Consider the following 21,720-nt stretch of genomic DNA (forward strand, 5'->3'; position numbering starts at 1 on the left):
CCCACTGAGGTGTTTGTGTATATCTGTGGGCTTGAAAAAACAATCCCAGGGAAATATACCATATGACATCTACATGCTCACAATGCTGTTGAGGGTATGCAGTGCTAGTGCGTCATTCAGATAAAAGCATCTAATAAATATTAATATATTCATTTATCTGTAAATTTATGTTATAACAGTTGAAAAAATGGAAGAAAATAAAACAACAAATGGTACATAATCTCTTATTAATGTTTCCATGCAATACATTACAACTAGAAACTTGACAATGAGGCACCTCAAACAGTTAGCATCAACAATTATGACAGTAGAGACAGCAAGAAAAAGGGACATTTTAGGAAGGTGCATTGCTAGGCGCATGAGATACTTGGAGGTGTGATGAATTGGGGGCATATGTAAGGCGTCCAGTATACCTCAACATACTGGCGTGTTAAAAACAAGGAAATAGGGGCGAGACGGGATGCGGTGCATGCGGGGAAAGCGTCGCGCCAAATTGTCAATGTCAGATTCATTAACGTGTGCGCATACAGCTGTCACAATGAATGAAATCACAGAGAGAAAGAGAGATGGGGGGGGGGTGGAGAAAGAGAAAGAAAAAAGTATGTTAAAGGGAGATTTTCCTCTTTATCTTTCTCTCCCTATTCTCTATCGCATTAAAGCACATTTCTTCAACCAGCCATTCTGCTGAAGTTAACATGCGATGTTTACAAGCACCACTGAAACAAAAATAAACTGTCTAAGATGCAGTGTATAAGGGCGTAGAAGGGCAATAAGATACGTGTGCACGTGTGTTTGTGTGTGTATTTGTTTGTGTGTGGGCATACATGTACATGCATACTTACAGTTACTATATTAATTTCATATCTCTTGTCACCTCCCAAGAAATCAAGAATGCTGCCAGTTTATTAATGTGTGTGTGTGTATGTGTATGTATGTCTATGAATGCAAAAATCAACATACATGTGTACACATGTACATGTAATAGGTATCCATTTTTACTAACTTCAGATATTTGAGATTGAATCTGCTGAAAAGCAAAGAAGATGATTAAACTACATTGTATACATCATGTTTTTGTGATTATCTTCACAAAATGTTCTTGTTATGTAATAAGTCCAGTAACATTGAAAAGATTTTTTTTTTTTCTGTTTGATGATGATAACCTATATAAAGAAAATATTAAGAGAATTCCACAATTTTTTTTTTGAAAAGTACGCGTACCCTCAACTTGTTACAGACCTATGTTAAAGGTTGTGTTAAACCCTCCAGCTCCTGAAAACGGTAAGTCAAGTGCTTTTATCATGCGAAAAAAGGGAAAACATGTTGAATTTGCTTTATATTTTCTTTGTTCTTTGCATGTGACAACACAAACTGTAGTAGTCTTCTCATCCAGTAATGGCAGCACTGAAAATTTATAACTTTTGAATGGATTGTCTGATTTTGCTCAAACTTTCACTGATGTGTTCTACTAAAATGGCTGCAGTCACTTAGTCTGTGCTTACAATTGTATATAAAGGTTAACGTATCCTTTAACATTAAAGTAGGTATAGTGGCAGGAGGAGTAGATAGCATTTTGCTCTTTGCTCTTTCTTCATATTCTGCGAATGATGGATGATATCGCTGTATGAATGACTGACTATCAGACACTTGATCTAAAAGTCATTGGCATTCAAACTTCATGAAAGAGCACACCTGTTAGATTTTACTCATTCATGGAGAATCTGCCTACCGAGACCTGTTAGTTCAAGGTTTCTTTGTGGGTTTTTCTTTTTGTCAGTAAACTGTGAAGCATTATATCATCATCTCATATTATAACCCATGTCAATGGTATAGTCACATGGTGTGTAAATTCTGAATGAATCAATATGAGGGCATTCATCAGAGACATGTTCTTTTCTCCCTCATGCTGATAATAAGCAGGAATTATTTCACATTTATGATGGGGGGGGGGGGGGTAGAAAATTTGTGACTTTGGCTGTGGCTTGAAGAAATTCATACATTGGGAGACTGTTCTTCAGTTTGCAAGTCAGCTATAGATGCAGTTTATTATTATTATTTTTTTTTATTCATGCCTTCTGTATTTCTTTTTTTTTTCCCCCTGTGAAGCCATTTGCACTTTGGGCCATTGTTGCATTTTCGGAGCAATTTCACGAATCTGATCACTCATTGTGACTAACAACAAGAGACAGCCTCAAAGCCCGAGGTACTTTGGAGACTATAGAAAGGAAAAAGGGATGACGTGGGGAGGCTAAATGGTTACTGTGGCAAGAGTGGTGGTCTTAACTTTTTAAAGGCGCATTCTGTTCATGAGGCAGTGCCAACGTAGCTGCGTCTCTGTTGCAGTGGAGGGGTCGTCTTTTCAACTACTCACAGACATGTTGCTTTCCAAACCATCCACCAGTCAAATGCCACAAAATGTCTGTGTTGGCTTTCTTGTAAGAACATTGTTCGACCGCAAAATGATTGATTTTGGTTTGATTCATGTGCAGTGCTCTTTTTGTATGCGACTGCATTGCAAATTTGTATCTTTTTTTTTTTTCGTTTTGTTGGCTGAGATACAAATGTATGTTTGAGGCTCAAAAGCTTGCTTTCAGCTTTATAGTATGAACATGAAGATTCAAATGCAGACCATCATCTATTTTCTGATTGAAGTACTCAGAGACTGAGCATGGTCTGTGTTCGAAATATTCCTGGCCAAGATCATACCTTCGATTAAAAAACTGAAAAAATGAAAGATACCAAGCTACAGTGTATTGTTGGTGTTTATGGTGTACCATACAGGTACATAGGTCTACAGATTGCATGTTGATGGGAATATACCAAGCTACTGTTGTAAAAAAGACCATTTACCTACTGTTGTTAAAAAAAAAGAAAAGACAGTTACAACAGAGCAAGATAAACTAGGGCATCCTACTGCATATCATGAAAGTTTTTTACCCAAATCATTCTCATGCAGTTGGGGGGGGGGGGGGGGGGGCATATTACCATTGATTTGAAAGAGTTTTGTCGGCACTTTTTGGAATATCACAATTTCTCGTCACAATGAAAGTACAAAGCAGGGTTGGAATAGAGGCCACTGAGTATCAAAGAGTTCTGAGATTTAAGTCAAGATAACATTTGCACTTGGGAGTCCGAAAAATTGTGGGCTTTGATGGCCGTCCTCCCTGTTCGGGCCGAAAGGTTTTGTCAGGGGGACTGAAGTGTGATACATCAAGCGACATTATGTGTGACACTTGTATGGAAGGTGTGTCACGAAGGGATGAAAACTGTTGCACTTTTAAGTCACACGAGGTTTGTAAGCCGCTACACCATATGTTCATTGTGGGATTGTCATAAACCTTTCCTTTGTTGTTGTTGGTTTTTTGTTGTTGTTATCTTTGAATGTGTGTGAGAGAGTGAAAGAGAGACAGAGAGAGAGGGAGAGAGACGGAGGAGGAGAATTCTGCTTGTGTCAATTAAATGCTGCAGTGGAAGAAAATTACAGAGAGATGCTAAAAATTAGTGTTATTCGTGAATTCTGTACAGAGAATCGTAAGTCCATTATAAATGATGCTACTATACATTGCAGTATTTTGCTTTAGAGTGAGTCAGTCCAGTGTGCTTTTTTTTTTAAACAGTTTATAACTTACATATAGGTAAAGTATAAATTCTTTCTTTCATCATTTCTTTTTAAAACCATCAACAAGTGACCCACCCTTTGTAAATTCTTAGGACAGATTAGCCTGTGTAGATTACACCTATATTGAGATTTGAGTATAGAATTCAGTCTTTAGTACCCATATTTATGAGATTATTCTTTAGTATGTTCAAGCCAGCCATGTTCATCATCTAGTCGTGAAATTGTAAGTCTGAGTTGGTATCTTTTCACTTGTGCTGCTTATTGCCAAAGTGGAATGGAAAGGATTTTGAAGCACTAATGCTGGATTTTTGTTTCATCTGAAAATGGTAAATTATGCCTTTAATGATAAGTTTTCCATCACTATGGTGATGGTTGGTTTGAATCCCAGCCCACCGACCGTAGGTCTAACAAATCTTGGCAAAGTGTGCAAACTCATGGGACCTTTCTAGAGGAGGGCAGTGTATGATCTACAGCTCTGAAGATCTGCGAAGAGTATTTTTGAGCAGTCCAGTAGGTATAATGGGAAAGAAGGATGAATATCAAATTTCCCAGACTTTTTTTTCCAACATATCCTTTTCTTATTTTTGCCAACATCACACGCTCTTTAGCTGCGATACTTGACACGGGGACTCTCCCAAGTGACTGTTCGACAAACACCTTGTGCTTTGCTGGTAGGGAATGTTTGATGTCATATCTCTCATGAGAGAGAAGAGGAGAGAAAAGAGGAGAAAGAGAGAGAGAGGGAGCGAGGGCGTAAGTGGGTGAAAATTTTACTTTCAAATGATTCATTCCCAAATCATGCTGTGAATGTTGTTTGGGCATAGCTGTAATGTATACCGTGATATGATGCTATGTTTTTACACAATTTTCATGCATTTGTTTTTCGTTTGTTTGTTTGTGTGTGTGTCTTTCTGTCTCCCTGTCTATCTTTTCTTTTCTTTCTTTTTTTTGTCTGATGACGATGAAACATACTACTTTATTGATGACTTAAATGAGATATTTTTCATCCAGCACCAAAGCATTTAAGTTTGATATGGATCCAACAGAGGATGATGTGTGTGATATACGTTAGATCACAGACACAGTTAATTACTCAAATGAGAAGATATTCATATACATCTGTCAACTAATATTTTCCTTTAAAAAGCAGAGTGACTCCCATTTGAACCATTTGGCTAGGATTAAAAGAGAACGCTGCAGTAATACCCGCATGGTCAGGTCATCAAATATCAAAGATGGCATTTGACAGCATGAAACATATTTACAATAGTCAGTGATATTTCGCCTGTTAATGCACATTTTAGCTCAGGAGCATGTATATTTTACTTTGGGTGTGTGAGTGGGGATAAAACTACGAGCCCCATGGACTAGAAGCATTTGAAATAGGGTTAAGGCATGGAATGATAGCAGAGAGAATGCAATTAAGCCCTTCACTTGGCTATGAGCCTGTATTTAATTAAAGCAGTCTGCATTGCTAATGAAACTGACAGGGCAATCTGTAACCATCAAGTGTTCCCTGCTCAGAATGGGGATGAATGATAGTGTCACCGTCTTAGAAAGCATACTCAGCTATGTTCATAATGCCCACTCCATTATGATATTGATATTAGATAGTAAGGGTTTGGGCTCGTTTCTGAGAGATGTAAGGAAGTGAGGTGACAGACAGTTGACATTCAGATTATCACAGCAAACTGTCACTGCATCTCGTACCATGACATGTATAGAACCCTGACGAGAGAGGCCAGTGATAATGATGATGATGATGCTAACAATAGTGATGATGATAATGATGATGTTAATGATAAAGTAATATCGCCTGTTCATGAATATCACTCTTACAATTGTATACAAATGGGTTTTAGAGGTCAAACCAGCAAGTGATGGATACTTGACAAAAGTCAAATGGCAACAAATGAACTTTGTTGATTTGACAATATGATGATGTACGAGTGTTTGTACCCCAATGATTTCCCATGCTGATCACTTTTACAATTGTACATACTGTATACTCCTTAATTATATAGCATCCTTAAAGGGACTGTACAGTACTGGTTGAGGTGGGGATTCATGTTTTAAACATTCCTACGTGAGATAATGAGAAACCTCTTATGAAATATGAAAGAGCATGTAATTTTAAGAAGGATTCAATTTTTATTTGATGAAAATTGGTTTTCAAGTGACTGAGATATCCAAAAAGTGATAACAATGAAAGGCGACAGGCCACGCCCTTTATTAGGATCTCTTTGTTTCACCTTGTTTTGGGGTATCTCGGCCATTTCAAAACCGATTTTCATCAAATCAACTTTTGATACCCCTTAGAATTGCATGCTCTTTAATATCTCATAGAGTGGTTTCTGAATATCTCGTAAAACGTTAAGAGCTAAATCTTCACCTCGACCAGAACTGTACACACCCTTTAAAGCACATGGTCTATAGACCATAGTCAGCCCAATGCAGTCTCAGAAAAGTACATGTTAGGAGAAAATGATTCAGATTTGCCTTCAGACCTACAACTATAACTAAGAAGGAATATATCTTCCACAACGTAATCAACTAAAAAAGCACTCGGAGAGTCCAGACCTCCGTCAAGCAGCTCATTTCCTCCCCATACACGCATGCTGAAAATCGCCCAATTTCCCAATAATAAAGATAAAGAATCCTAGTGTTTACTACCTTATCAGCTTCCTGCTGCACAGCACTTCACACAGAGCACATGCTTTAGTGCCAGTATGCAAACCTCAAATTTACACGCAGCTTGAACTTCCAAGTTCATTGAACCTATTTGCAAAAAGATTATAAATCCTTCAAAAATTCATAAACATTTCTGGATCACTACCAAAATTTAATCATCTGTTTCTTGTGTCATTATCAAACTTTTCCCGTAAGTGTCATCCAAATCCGTTCACAACTCTTCCACTTATTTTACAAACAGACAAACGAACAAACCAATACCGACAAAAACATAACCTCCTCATCAGAGGTAATAAGTTCTTTCACCAATCTGAAAGAGCTCAACTTCTTGCTACCCACCCCACTTGCATATAGTAGGGGTGGGTGCAGCAGCTGACTGGCATCCCAAGAACATGCCTGTCAAAGTCCAAAGCCCCCATGATCCATCACAGATCCCTCCAAGTTCAGGGGGGCGGCAGCAGTTTGGCCCTGGACAAATAAAAGGAGGAATGAGATGATTGGCAATTAACGTACCAAGACAAGAGCGACCCTGCACATCAACAAACGGCGGCGACTCTGCAGAGGCGTGAAAAGTCCTCCTCCGCATTGTTCGGCTTTACCCCGGTGCGAAGCGTCAACGCCTCTTGACAGAATGTTTCTGGATGATGAGGAAATATTTCTGTGTGTTCCCTGAGTCATGCCTTCTAACTATTTTTAAAGAAGTTTCCTTGAAGCACAATGCATTGATATCGAGGGTTCTGATTGTAAGATTTGTTCTGGAAATACTTCAAGGGATGTTCAGCAATCTGTTTGTAGGGGAAGTTTGAATATAAAGCAGTAGAAATTTTCATGGTAGAGGGGATGTCACCATGTAGAAAAACAAAACAAAACATATTCTTGAATGTTTTAGCAAAAACTGCACAGTAGGACAGAGCACTGTGGTGAGCTGGTCATGTAATTGTGATCCATATCTTACCACATCTGCTTTTCTGGAGCTTATAGTAGAGAATGTGATATATTTTATCTTTTCTTAAAAAGCAAAGAAGACCAGAAAAAAAAAAAAATTATATCGTTAGCCAAGGATTTAAAATCAAAGTACAGAGTATGCTTTCATACTGTTTGTGTTTCGAAAGAACTTTTTTATGCAAACACTTTGCTTGAAAAACAGGCAAACAAACAAACATAAAAAGAGAGGAAAGTGATGTTGTCTCTGTATAGGCCTGTAGATCTTGTACTTTACAAATTATGATTTGAGGAAACCTGTGGCATCATGGTAAGAGCTAATAATAAGCAAAGTGCTACCTGAAACATCTACAAACTATAAAAAGTGAACCAGATGTTCACTTTTGTGAACATCTGGTAATATAATGGAGTGTGGAAGATTGTTGATAATTTCCAAATTTTCTAAAGTGTACTGCCATCTTGTCCTGTGTGTTGACATTGTAGACTCTTAGTTACGACTACTTTCTGACATGCTTAGCTTCAACTAGGCTTATTCTACAAGACTGAAAGTTGGTAATGCAATGAATGGTTGTGATGTTGTGATGTACCGCTGCGTGTGAAAAATCATGAATCCTGACTGGCCCAACAGTATTGATGAGGACTCTGTGTGAGGTTGTACGAGGGGGGCCCCCCTGCTTTCTACCTTCCCCTCTGTCAATAAACATAGCGGCGAACCGTACATTACGGATGGGAAATATCTCGGATAATGACGGTGATGCATGCGCTAATAATGTTGTAAATGTCATTTACAAAGGTTACTGTGCTATCGTGGGGGCCTGTCGTGTGTCGTGCGAATGTCAAACAAGCTAATCAAATCAGCTGTAAAATGCCAGTAATGAGCCATTCTTTGCCCTGGCAGAAAATCAGTGGGGTTGTTTGCGCAGTTCAATGCCACAACATGTTTTGGGATCTATTTACATGTAGAAGCATTCAACGAGACAAGGCCAAATCTGGTATCCACTAACTGATTCTCTGATGTTCTCTCATAATTTCAGTCTTTTATATGTCAGTGTATACTAAAGTCCTGCCAACAAAAGTATAAAAACAGAAAAGGCTCCTTTTTCCAAAATTTCCAAGTTAGACAAGGACCAGGGCTGAATTTGAAAATGGAAAGAAGGATAGTTTCTTTTCAAAAGTTATTTTGCTAATTCTCATTTAATTCTCGACCATGATGTAGTACTCTCCTGACATTGGTGTTATATGTCTCCAGAAATTCAGTTCGAAGAACGCGTCCTGTTTTACATTGTTTGATATAACGTTGTTGTTGTGTTTCGACAGTTGCAATTCCTAAGCGTGTCTGATATGGCTGGAATGATGCTTCCAGGCTTGCTGCTATGCCTCTTAAATTGCCAAAAAGATGCTGTACGCACATTCATGCGTACCGTACATGAGCAATTTATTAAATACGCTACGGATAGGAAACCATTCCTTGCGGATACCCCGCCCCCACCATCTAGCACTAAGTGGGGCAAATAGCCATGCGTATAGACTGTGGCGAGGACGGATAGTGCACGCGCGGGCGGGATTGACTCGAGGAGTTAGTTGCACTCTCTTCCCGTTTAGTTCACCCCACGACGGCATCCGTCTCCCGCGTCACAGATTTCCACATCATATCACACGTCATCCTTTCCCCCTCCTTCTCCCCTACCCCTTCTTCTTCTTCTTCTCCCATCTGACAAGGTGGAGGGCTCCAGAAATTGATTTTATCGCAATCACATCCCATCTTGGGTGACATTTGCAATTCATTACACGACGGAACATTAGTTCCTAACATGATGTACTTTGCCCGTAGCAGTCGCCTCACTTGTACTTTGTTTGTTTGTATGTTTTCTTGCCATGTCTTGTATGTGTTTTTTTTTTCCCTGATGCTCCATTGCTTTCTTTCATAATGTTGCTCTTTGTTTCAGCATATGAAATCTGAAGAACTGCTTTTTCTCTTGCTGACTTCTGTGTAGTCTGATGTACCCCGCGGACTAGTCATAATTGTCACGTAATTTGCAATGTGTGACTTGCTTGTGCTGCTTTCTAACAGTAATGATATTGTCGGTCGTATTTTAACCTACAGTTTGTACTTCCTGCGGCTGCTCTCACTTAGAAGAAGTCAACAGTTTGATGAAAATAAACCAAAAGAAATTATCTTTAATCCACTGAAGTATTATAATTTGGATAGGCTTTCCCTCACTCCAAAGTTTTCCTTGCCAAAGTTCAAAAGAAACCCCTTACATGAAACATGGACATCTTGAAGAATTTCCTGCTAATGCTCATAAAAGCTGTGAGACCTTTTGAAGTCTGATGGAACTGTTTGTGTTTAATCTGTAATAGATTAATGTCATATTGATACTTAGTTTGAGGGTTATCTTAATTGATTTCATCACTTACGAAATCATATGATCTGTGAATGTTTAAGAAAAATGATGGGAGGGGTGGTGAGATGAGTGATCAAAGGTCTAGGAAGAATAGACTATCAGGTCAGGGATGAGCTGAGAGATATAGTACACCCAACCCCAAACTCAGATGACAGAAATATAGATTTTTTTTTTCTTCCTTCCTGGAAGTGAGATGTGGACATTGGTAGATATGTGCACACAGAATGTACTGTGTAATATGTCTTTCTCTCTCTCTCTCTCTCTCTCAATCAAGGCTCTATTCCTGTTCACCACAGCTTGGTCTCCTCTCTTTCACACATGACCAGGATTGAGCCCCAAATACAGTGGAAACTCAGTATAACGAGATCCTTGGGACCAAGACAATTTGTTCTTTATATCAGATATTTTGTTATATCAGTAGTCAGTAAACACTACAAAACATAGAAAATAAATTTATCGCGACAGGAGAAATTAGTTTGTTATATCACGTTCTGTATTAGCTGTTATTTTCACGAGGGGGTTAATTTTTGCAAATTTCGCGAATCACTGTTAGACCACAAATTTAACAACACGTGAAAATGTTGCCCATGCGCTGGTGTAATAGTGCATTTATGACAGCTTCGTGTCAATTTGCGAAAACAACATCTCGCGAAATGTCTGTAACCTTTTACAGTTTTACCTTTTAAATTCACAAAAATATCTGTACACAAAAATAACATCTTATACAGGATTTTGTTATATCAGATCTCTTTATATCGAGTTTCCACTGTAGCACTAGATGCTTTGGTATCAATTACATTGACAGTGAAATATATTGGCAGTATTTCAAATATTTTGCACGTTAATTAGTAATTTGAAACCAAATTCACATTGAAATACATTGCAATATACCAAGGTAGTTTGGGTGGTAATTCTAAGTTTGCATGAAATATGCATGCAAGATTCGAGTGTGAATCTTGTCACAAAATACAACCAATCTTTCCCCACATGACCTGACATACTGCCTGCCTTACCCCAGCAGGCAATGCTGCACACTGGCACTGGTCCGACAGTCCAGGGGTATGTTTCATAAAGCTGTTCTTAAAGTTACGAACGACTTAAGAACGACTGGTGATCAGTTCTGATGTGCTATACTCATCAGAATTTCAATAATTCAGCACAAGAACTGATCACCAGTTGTTCGTAAGTCGTTCTTAACTTTATGAGCAGCTTTATGAAACACCCCCCAGGACCAGTAAAAATCTCTGTCAGACCAGTAACTTTTTCAGAACAGACAGACAGACAGCCGGGGGGGGGGGGGGGGGGACCAGTAGGTACTGGTCCTGCTGTCTGTCGAACCAGTAGAATAAAATATGGGTTAGCGTGCAGCCCTGCAGTAGGAGATAATACATGTGTTGCAGTGCTTACCAGAAATACCATGGTGTTTCATGAATGAGTTGTTACCATTTGAATTAGCGTGGTGTCTATTACTGTGGGAATTTCAATGATTCAGCACAAGAACTGATCACGAGTTGTTCGTAAGAATGGTGGCAACAAATTATTGTATGTGCAGATTATTTCGTGAGGTTTTTATTTTCGCAAATTTTGCAAGTCAGGTGCTGTTCGCGAATTTAAAGACATGCGAAAATATTTACTCTGATCCTGACATGAATGTGACACGCACGCATGCATTTCTCCATTCAGTACTGTGCTTCATGATCGTGAATTTAACCACTCGCGAAATCGGTGGGCAGTCCCGATTTGCAAAAATTAGACTCACTATTATATGGCGTGTATAGTACTGCGGAATTGTCCACAGTGGTTCAAATGAAATATGTATACCTACAGTCAGACAGTTTGATATTAAAAGCAAGAGCTGAAAGAGTTGCATCATGCAGGTTTGAGCAGAGGTGCCAGACATGATAATGGCAGAAATAAAAGATTTCAGGGTTATTAGTTGTTGTTTGTTTGTTTGTTTTTTCTCTCCCTCTTTTTCTCATTCTTATGTTTCATCTGTCACCAATCAAGAATCTGTCTTTCAGATGAAGCTAGTCCATGAGTCTGGCAGATGTACATGGGGGGAGGGGGTGGGGCTCTGTGCCTGTAAACTACATCTAAGTTGGCATTTGAATGCATCGTCATAAATGTCAGACAAAACGACCAAATGCTTCGACTGGGCCGCCTCCTCTCATCTCGTGCACGTGTGAATGGCATTTAATGGCCTCCAAAACATTTTATCTGTTGTCTTTTCATCCTTTTTCTTTTTTTCACCTTGGCAGTTTTTTCCTCCTGCATCATGACAGGCACACATTAAACTTTTTTTAGGACCGGAGTAGATTTTCACAAGTTCCCCATGTGGTTTTAGCTGTGGTCTGGAATGCATTCATCTATAATTTTATCATGCAAAGAGGTTGCTGCATACAGTATATACACCATATATTTTGCGAGTATAATATGAGTAATTTGGACTTTTGAGACACTTTAGTGAATGATTGAAATAGTGATCAAGAACCACTTTGACAGAATGAAAAAAATAAAGAAATATTGTTACTTTGCAAGAGGGAAAAGAGCAATTTCCCACCTCAGATACCATGCATCATTATTCTGAGAGACAATATTTTTACTTTTTGTTAAAAGACTGATTTTGCGCAAAGACTGATGGACTCTGAAAATATTCACAAAGATAAAAACATTGCAAGATAAACTCCACATAATTATGGTATACAATCGCATTAGATGTAGAGTTATGCACTCTGTGTAAACTCCCACCGCTAATCTTTAAAGTGGTTTTATAGCTAGAATTCTCTGGATGATTTGCTTGCTACATGTACTGTATCACTTGGCTATTTGCCTGAAACAAACTTTAGACAGTCATGTAATATAAGGTTGCCATGGTATCTTTTTGATGGCATTTTTTTTTTAATTCAGAAGTAAACTGGTCTATGGGATGATGACCCAAGCTTATGTTTATGCGCTCAGCAGAATGCCAACTCAGCACTTTCCCTGTCCATGCAATGTAATGAACCTGTCCACAATGATGAGATTGAAAAGAGGAAAAGGGAATATGGGAAACACTCAGCAGGGGTGAAAGTTGGGAATCCATTACCGGTGTTGGTATAAGAGATTGGCGGTGATAATGGCCATGATTGATCAGGTGAACACCCCCCTGCATTATTCAACCTGATAAAGAGAGGGGATGGGTATGACTCTTCATTAGCTTCTCAATACAAAATTGACACGTTTTGAGAGAGGATCATTAGCGTTTGCATGAACACGTCCCAACCGAATCAATACCGGAAGGCCATTGCATTCGTAATGCATACTTTGGGACCTCAACAATATGGAGCTCAATACTGCAGTGGTGATTTAAATTTTTTTTCTTCCTTACATAAAGATTGCTTGTACCGTGGTGAGGATGATTTGACTAGTATAACTCGAGTTACTTGTGTAATTGTTTTAAAAACTTCAGTGCTATACATTTGTGTCGTTGAAATTTGTCAAGGCTTCGTGTACATCATTAGTTTGTTGCCCAAAGTGTAGAAAAACCAGTCAAGTCTGCTTGTTACAAAGAATATTTGAACAACAGCAGCCGTCACTATGGTCATGTTCAAGTGCTCAAAAGCAAACTGAACTGTACCTTATTGTACGCGACCAGATTGGGAGATAGAATACCTCATGAGTCAGTTTTGGACTTGAGTTGGAGGGGTCACATATTTTGTAACAACGGGGTCATTCACCTTGCAAGCTTATGTTACGTATAGGTGTCCCTAATTAGGAGAATCAACTTTTCGTATGATGGCATACTATGTGGTATCTAAATGCATATTCCTCTCATGTCAACTTCTGGTGTGGTATGCTTTTGGACCACTTTGCATTCAGCACTTCATTTTGAAAAAAATAAAGTCAAGTGCTCTATGCTTTAAATATAAGAATATGTAGAATTCTCTCTAGATATATTTTAGAATAAGTGTATGCCAATGTCCCTTTCATAAAATCAACAGCAGTATGTACTGAGGCATTCTCAATTGCAAAGTGGGCAGTAAATCTGACTGATAAAGTAGATGTATACAATACATACATGTATTTGTAGTACATGCTCATTGCAACGCTAGGTCGCTAACGGGGGGGGGGGGGGGGGGGGTCAGGGAGGAGAAAGAGAGAGAGTGGAAGAAGAGTGGATGAGAGAGAATTCAAACAGAGACAAGTCCGAATGAATTCGCCACTCCCGCTGTTAACCGCTAAATGATGCGATGGAATCTTGTCCATGCCAGCCATTCCTCGCAGTGAACTCGATATGACTCTGGCGATTGTAAATTTAGAAAAGAAAAAAAAAAAAAGTGGGGACGTTCCGAAAGAAGAGGGACGGCAGCAACAGAGCGACAGATTTAGACCCAGCGGTCATCCAATCTAGTTTGCGGCCAGATACGACCCTAGTGTCCACTATTTGTATGCCTCTACTTCGGCGAAAGCTGTTGTGCACCTGTATAACCTGTGACTGTATAGTGCATATATATGTGCAAGTGGAAAATGCAAAGCCCTCTATTTAATCTGTTGTGTATCAGGGTATCAGGGCTGCAAAACTAGGATGCAGTTTGTCTCTTGTATTGGATGTATGTGGGTATGCTTTTAAAGGTCCAGTTTACCTTTGGGAGCAGTGATTTCAAAAATTTTCAAGATATCATATTTGATGCATATGTGTAGGTCTGTTGTATCATAAAACATCCTACCATATGAAATATTTGCAATAAAACCTAAAATATCAGGAGATATCAGGGTTTTTCTCAATAAACCGTAACTGTATACGGTTTAGTCTGGAAAATTTTTTATTATAACTATTGTTCACATTTTGTGTATTCAACAACACTTAACATCGATTATACGGATTCAAACTTTGACAGTGGTTGTTTCTATCCCTAACTCACATTTTAGAACTATTTTATAGCACTAATGCTTTCATCTGCAAATGGTAAATTATGCCTTTAAGAGAGTAAAACCTCCCATGTGAAAACTTGTCCTTGTGTATGCAATGTGTGTGTGTGGGAGTGGGAGTAGATGGTTCAGAAACTGTAGCAAATATCTCGATATTTGAATCTCTCAAACACAGAGGAAGGTAGTATTAAGATCATGAATTTTGAGTGATTATTGATGTTAATGCAAATATGAGGTAGATTTGCACTTTAATCAATTTTTGCCAGCATGTGATTGTATTTTTTTTTTGCATGTTTCAAAAAAATGCATTCAATCTAATTCAGTGGTGCCCTTTCTACCTTACGTAGTCTGCTTTACATATTTATTCAAATGTCAAGTATGATTGATATTAGATATGTACATTTCTAGCTCCCAGTAGCTGTAATCAGGCTACACTACATCAAGCATCAAGAACCAAATCTTATCTTTTCCTAGCTGTAGATACAATATTAAAAACAGAGATCATTTAATATCTGATTGATTAAAAAATCTGAATGAATTTTGTCTGTCAGTGTACATGATACTTATAGACAGTTTTTTAATATTGCCATATGATTTTTTTTTCACTTAATCAGTTTTGCTGGAATTCCCCCATGTTATTTATTCACTTCCACAATACCAAAGAAAGGAAATGGAATAATAATTCCAGTTTGCTATTAACACACACACACACACACACACACACACCCCACCCACACTATACACACAAACCCACGGCTGATTGACTACATGGTGTGTTACAATTTGCAACGTGACTTGTTCATTTTTTTTTCCCTGTAAACCATATAATTTTGATCATTGCATATCTGTATGTTCAACCGCAACTGTAATGGAGTAATTAAATACAATCTTCTTATTTATTCGTTTATGTGTATTGCAGGAACCTGAGTATGAACTCTATCAGCTACATTGCGCCCCGATCATTTGATGGCCTAAACAACCTCCAAACACTGTGAGTATAGCACCTTAGCTTTAATCCCTTTGTGTGACTGGTTAATTTGTGCAAACACAGTCATGCCTGTCTATAGCAGCCACCCAAGGAAAACGGCAAAAGTGGCCACTATAGACAGGTGGCAACTATAAATAGGTTGGTGGCCATTTTGAATGTCAAAATTTGCATTGCATAATAGCATAAAATGCCACATGTTATTCTTTGGAAACAAAAGAAAGCAGCAAATAAGTTTGCATGAGCAGCTATAAATGTGGGGATTTTTGGGGTACAGTTTACATCATTTTAAATTTTCTTTTAGCCTACTTCTGTTCTTTTGATAGGACTTGGTAGAATTCAAGTAGTGAATATAAAAGCTAACATATTCATGGCTGATTTAACGGTTGAGCTGAATTTTTGTGGGTACTATACCCAATTAGATATTCACCACGGGATACAAAACGAGTGGCCGCTAGCCGCGTTAGAAAGATGACCGCTATGTAAAGGGTCTATAATACAGAAATTTTGTGCGGGGGATTTTTAATTGGCTGCTATAAGCAGGTGGCTGCTATAGACGGGTGCCGCTGAGACAGGTTTGACTTATCTCGTATCAAAAAAAAAAAAAAAAATAGACAAATGTGAATGTGTGCGTTGTACACAGATATAACGTGCATACAGGAAACTCACACACACCCTCACTTGCACACAGGTATATGTGTGTGTGTGTGTGTGTGTGTGTGTGTGTGTGTGTGTGTGTGTCAATCTACCGGTATCTCTCACCCTCTTTAACTGTCTTTTCATCAACCAACACACACAAATGTGTATATGCTATGTTTTTTTACAGACAGCACCAATAACAGGAAATAAGGTAGGAACTAGAAAAGCACATGGAGAGTGCAGACCTCTGCCAAGTAGCTCATATCCACCCATTTTATATGCTAAGAATGGCCCAATTTTCCAGTGATAAAGAATCCCTTGTAGTGTCTCTTTCTCAACTTCTTGCTGTACCTTGAGCGTGCGCTTGTAGTGTGCGTATACACACCTCAAGTACACACAGCTTGAATCCTCTTGTTTGTTATTCTATTTCCCAATGATAAAGAATCCTTCAAAAAAAATAATAAATAAAAAGGTTTTAGAAAAAAATTCCTGGATCCAGATAGTGACCAAGATCACTACCAGAATTTGATCATTTGTATGTCCCTTGTGTCATAATCAATTTTCCTCAAAATCTCATCCAAATCGGTTCACAACTTTTTTAGTTATTTTGCCAAACAGATAGACAAACCAACGCCAGCAAAAACAACCTCCTTGGTGGAGGTAATGAAATGCAAACACTCTACATGTACAATGTATACTCAGAAACAGATTTTCTTGTAAGATTATACATGACAGAGTTGATTGTAAGTCACAGCAGGCGTATATCACAGTGCATACATAGCCACCGACAGGAATGTACGTGTACCCTAAATATCTGCATGTGTTCCCAACCCTCTCCCTAGATATAGAATGTGAGTGGGAAGAATATGGCTGTAATGCTCATCACATGTTATGTGGGTCCTCCCACATAATCATCAATGTGTCCTGTGAGATAGCATTCATGGAGAGGACACTCCACAGAGGATTTCTCATCGACGACGCATTTTCAAACAGCCACGATGCTACCACAAACAAGAGAATTACCTCTTAGTTTATTGTCTCATGATTGTGCATTTTTATTTTTTTGCGCTGCGATTAGCACAATCCCTTGTTGGTGCCATCAAATTGTCAGAGCAGTTTACTATGATAACTGCTTTTCCTTCTCTTGCCCACACAAGCATCGCAAATATGATTAGTTCCACACACTGAGGCATCGGGACTATTCCTTTGGACATAATCGAAGTGCTGTGAGTCACTTTGAAGATGATGCGTCATTTTTGAAACAGAACAAGATGTCTTATAGGTCACACCGAGTTTATTACTGGCAGAGAGAATCAGAAGATGGAGAGAGAAAAGGAGAAAGATGGGGAGATAGTGTCGAGCTAGAGAGACAGTTAGACTTGTGCTTCTATATCCTAGTTTACGGAGTAAGAGAAGTTTTTCATGGAACGCCAGCAAAGTGTGGAGAAGTAATTTGTTTTCCCCAAGCTCTCTCCTCCAATTAGTTCCAGGGGGCAGACGTGGGGGTCTCTTTCTTTTCGCTCGCAAAGGAGCCAACTGGGGGCTCCCTCCGTCGAGGAGGGAGGCCGTCCTCGGCGCGGCAGCGGTAGTCACAGGTCGTTGGTCCGAAGATGATGACTTCTTTCCATCCCTCATTAACCACACCCCAATAAAGCACGGATTACACGCATAGCCCCCTCCAACCTACTTTTCTTTTGGTCCACTCCGTAATGTGTAGAACTGAGTGTGTGTGCAGAGGCTGGAAAACAGCTGGTTGGGTGCATTTTGCGTTTGCAATATCACAGTATCGGATGTTTCTAATTTGCATTTGTTTTTCTCATCTAATTATGGAAGTACATTGTAGGTGTTTTGAATGAAATACATGTTTGTTTATTTTTTAATTTGATATGGTATGCTTTTCTTGAAATTTGATTTGGCATTCTTCCTGTATATGTGCACTCTCCCCGTTTTTGAACCAAAATACAATCTTTTATTTTTGTTTTCAAAATATGTTTTTCATAACTCTTTAGTACTGTATGCGTGGTGCAATTGTACAGTATTTTTTATTGTAGCGAGTTTTGTAAGTTGACCCAGGTTTGAAAAATTGACAGCTCAGGGAAAATATTGCCTCCCATAACACAACTGCCTCGTACATCGTATCCAAGGTAGGGAAGCACATTTTTTTTTTTATATTGCAAAGTGACCGTGCTTCTTTCTCAGTCAGTCCAAGCGGTTCTCAATTGAAAATTCAGCCACTCACAAAATTGTCTTACGAGTCCCAATTTGCAAAATGTTAGGCATATACATCTTGTATAACAGTTTGATCTGTTGGCAGCCCTGCAATATGCCCTGATGTTAGGTGGAGCAGGCAAATCCAACTGTCACATGTGCTTAGAGTGGCACCCCCAGTGTACATGGTCAGCTTGCATTTATTCTTTATCTGCTTTCCCTTTTTGCTGAGCAACATTTGAGTTTCTGGCATTATGACGATTGTCATGCAAAACCAGCTAGATGAAATATGCAATATTTGCGATAAAATGCTTGCATTTCCAACATAGTAGTTTTCATATTTTTAGATTATTCATGAAATTCATTATTATCATGGGACTAAGCAATTCTTCTTTGTTATTCTATTCCCAATATAATGTAGTAAACAGGGCTATAAAGGGGGACAAAATAACACAACAGAACAGATTCTCACCTATTTGTGGTTAATCAAAGACAGGCTACTTTAAACAGTTTTATCTGAAAAGGTACCATATTATCAAAGTGCTATGTACAGCACTGTAGCACACAAATGAATTTTATTTTAGAATGTGTGTGTGTGCTCTGTAGCTTGTGCACAAGATATGTCGTGAAAACACTGTTACGGTCTAGGTTAGTATTCTTGGTCATGCCTGCCAAGCCATGTATCAATTATCAGACCAAGAGGAGGGTGTTGTGTGTCAAATGTTATTAAAAAGTCCTGAGGGTACAGTGGTCGTTTGTTTATGGATTATACGTTGGTTGAGGGAAAAATATAAGATGGAGAAGGGCAGGGAGATGCTGAGAGAGAAAGACTGTTTCAATGAAGTTTCCGTGCTGTGTTTGAGTATGGAATCGGCATCTTTGGCTAATGACTGGTCACACCATTTGCTGTGGTTGTTATGCGATGTCTCAACACTCTCCCCGTAATCCATTCTAAGCGACGTCATCTGGCTGCTCGCCGTGAAGTGTTATCCCGTGATGGGGAATGCTCAAGAGTGTCTGTGAAGGAAGGAGCAAAAGAATGAGTGGACTGACTGAAGGAATCGCCGAGTAGAAGGCCCGAACTAGTGAATGAATAGCAGATGCCTTGCATGTAGGAAGGGACTGAAATTGGGATGAGGAAGAAAGAAAAAAAAAAAAGTGGCGAGAGGGAGAGATTGAGATGGGGAGCTGCAAACACAATTAAGAGTGAGGGTGAACTGGGGCTTGAAATTTGACTCCTTTATATGCTTGTGGGAGCAGGAAGTTGACCCCGCAGGAGGACTTCCCCTGGAAAAGAAAAAAAAAAATTGATCAAAAAGAATCAATCGCTGTGACTACATGTAAAAACGGAATATTCCGCAAGATGGAAGTATCTCAGATCAGTCACAGACTTCCAGAGTCTCTCTGATACCCATTTGCATCAACACCTCTGCCTCTATTTGTCTGGAGATGATGATTGGACACCTGAATTAAGTTTCCCAGTTGTGATACACTTTCTTTGCTTTTAGTTTTTGTGTTTTAGTACATGTGTGTATGGGTTCTTTTCATGACATTAGCTCCTGTGACAATTGCTTCCATGAAATATCTGCACTCATGAAATATCTGCACTCATATCTGCAGTTATAATTTTAGTGATTGTTACAGCACAGACGGGTATATTTCGCTTCTCTTTTTTAATTCTGAATATTGTGTTGTTATGGTAACCGCATTTTTTATGAAGAAAAACAATGAGTGTGGATTGAGTTGACCTTTTTTTTTTTCATCTCAGATTTTGATTTGAGATATCGTTTTTTTTTTTTCTGATGGATATAGTTTTTTGATATGTAGGCCTAAAAGATATGTTTTATTTATGTTGAAGGATGAGCTGTCATGATGATAATTGTTAAAAAAAAAAAAAGAAGAAAGAAATATTTTTCATTTTATTGAAATTTGGCACATGTGATTAATGTGATGTGCAGGTGTGAAAAATGTTGATTTTTTTTTGTTTAAATCAAAATCAATATATGTAGATGAAATAGTAACGGCAGTTTTTCAATGACTAGCTGTGTAATGATATGTTAACAGTGAATTTTGTTCCCTTTTTCCTCATTTCTTCTTTTTTCGTTTTCTTTTTGATAAAGTAATCTGAGTATTGATGGGCTGGTACCCTCACTTATTTCATTATCAGTTGTAATAGTAATGATTTATTTAGTGTTGCCATGTTGACAGGATATTTTTTTATCTCTCTTTTTTTTCATTTTTGTAAAAGCAATTTCAGAATTGATTGGGCTGATACCCTCATAGATTGATCACTTCTTGTGATTTACCACATGTGACCTCTGTAATATTTGTTCTTTTTTTTTGTATCATGTCTTTATATGAATGTTTGTACAGAGCACCGAAATAATCTGTCTGTTTTTATAACTATGATTGTAGAACATGTGCAATTCAGCCTTTGGCTGCCAGACATGAGTTTTAATAAAACCTGTTCAATTCAATTCAACTCTAAACCAAACATAAATATTCTACTTCCAAACATCACCCTAATCCTAATCCCAATCCTCACATCAAACCAAACCTAAAACTCTATCAAACCCCTAACCCAAGTTCTTGGACAAAATAAGACCGGAGCCATTGTTGCAGGAGCGAATGTTGTGTCACCGTTGCTATGTCTCTTTCTCTTGCTCTCTGTACAGATGTGTGAAGAGTATAAAAATCAGGAGAACAATCACTTTTGCTTGAGTCTTGACCAACAAGCTGGCTTACACCAACACTGAAATGCCTCAGGAATACTTGCTGGATTTTTGATTAGAGAACTCGAAGTGTTAGGCATGTCAGCAGAAAAACATGATTGACAAAAAAAGGAGTCGCGCTCATTTGAACCCATGACAAATAGATGTGATATCAAATAGCATCCCCCCCCCCCCCAAAAAAAAAAAAAAAACCAACACAACAACAACAACAACCATGATGCTACAGAGTTTTCTTGATGGGTACTAGTGGGGTTTGGATGCCCATTACCGGTTCCACTGGCTGCATGTCACAACATGCATTGTGTAAATTACACAAGACACATTTCAACTGCAGTTTTCAAATGACACACACAAAAAAAAATATATAAAGAAACCTCAAAGATAATTGGAGAAGACATAGTCAACAGAGATCAAACACTGTGAAGAAAAGTCTTCATGTGCAAAGTCAATGATTCTCATCAGAATGCAACAAACAGAAAGACTTTTAAAAAGTTATACCTGAATAGAGAACCTTCAATCATATGGAGTTGGCTAGAGAGATTGCTGATGTTGTCCAGGGTAATAACACATATCAACTAGAAATCCAATCCA

At 38.5% G+C, this 21,720-nt stretch overlaps 1 protein-coding gene across 1 annotated transcript in view; it reads left to right on the forward strand.

The window, feature by feature from the left end:
• Positions 1 to 21,720, forward strand: part of LOC140241668 (adhesion G protein-coupled receptor A3-like) — a 159,825-nt gene that overhangs the window by 79,546 nt on the left and 58,559 nt on the right. The window contains exon 3 of the mRNA XM_072321411.1: positions 15,485 to 15,556. Coding sequence (XP_072177512.1) covers positions 15,485 to 15,556 — 72 coding nt within the window. The remainder of the gene's footprint in view (positions 1 to 15,484; positions 15,557 to 21,720) is intronic.

Source organism: Diadema setosum, chromosome 18, assembly GCF_964275005.1.
Source record: "Diadema setosum chromosome 18, eeDiaSeto1, whole genome shotgun sequence".
NCBI classification, from domain to species: domain Eukaryota; kingdom Metazoa; phylum Echinodermata; class Echinoidea; order Diadematoida; family Diadematidae; genus Diadema; species Diadema setosum.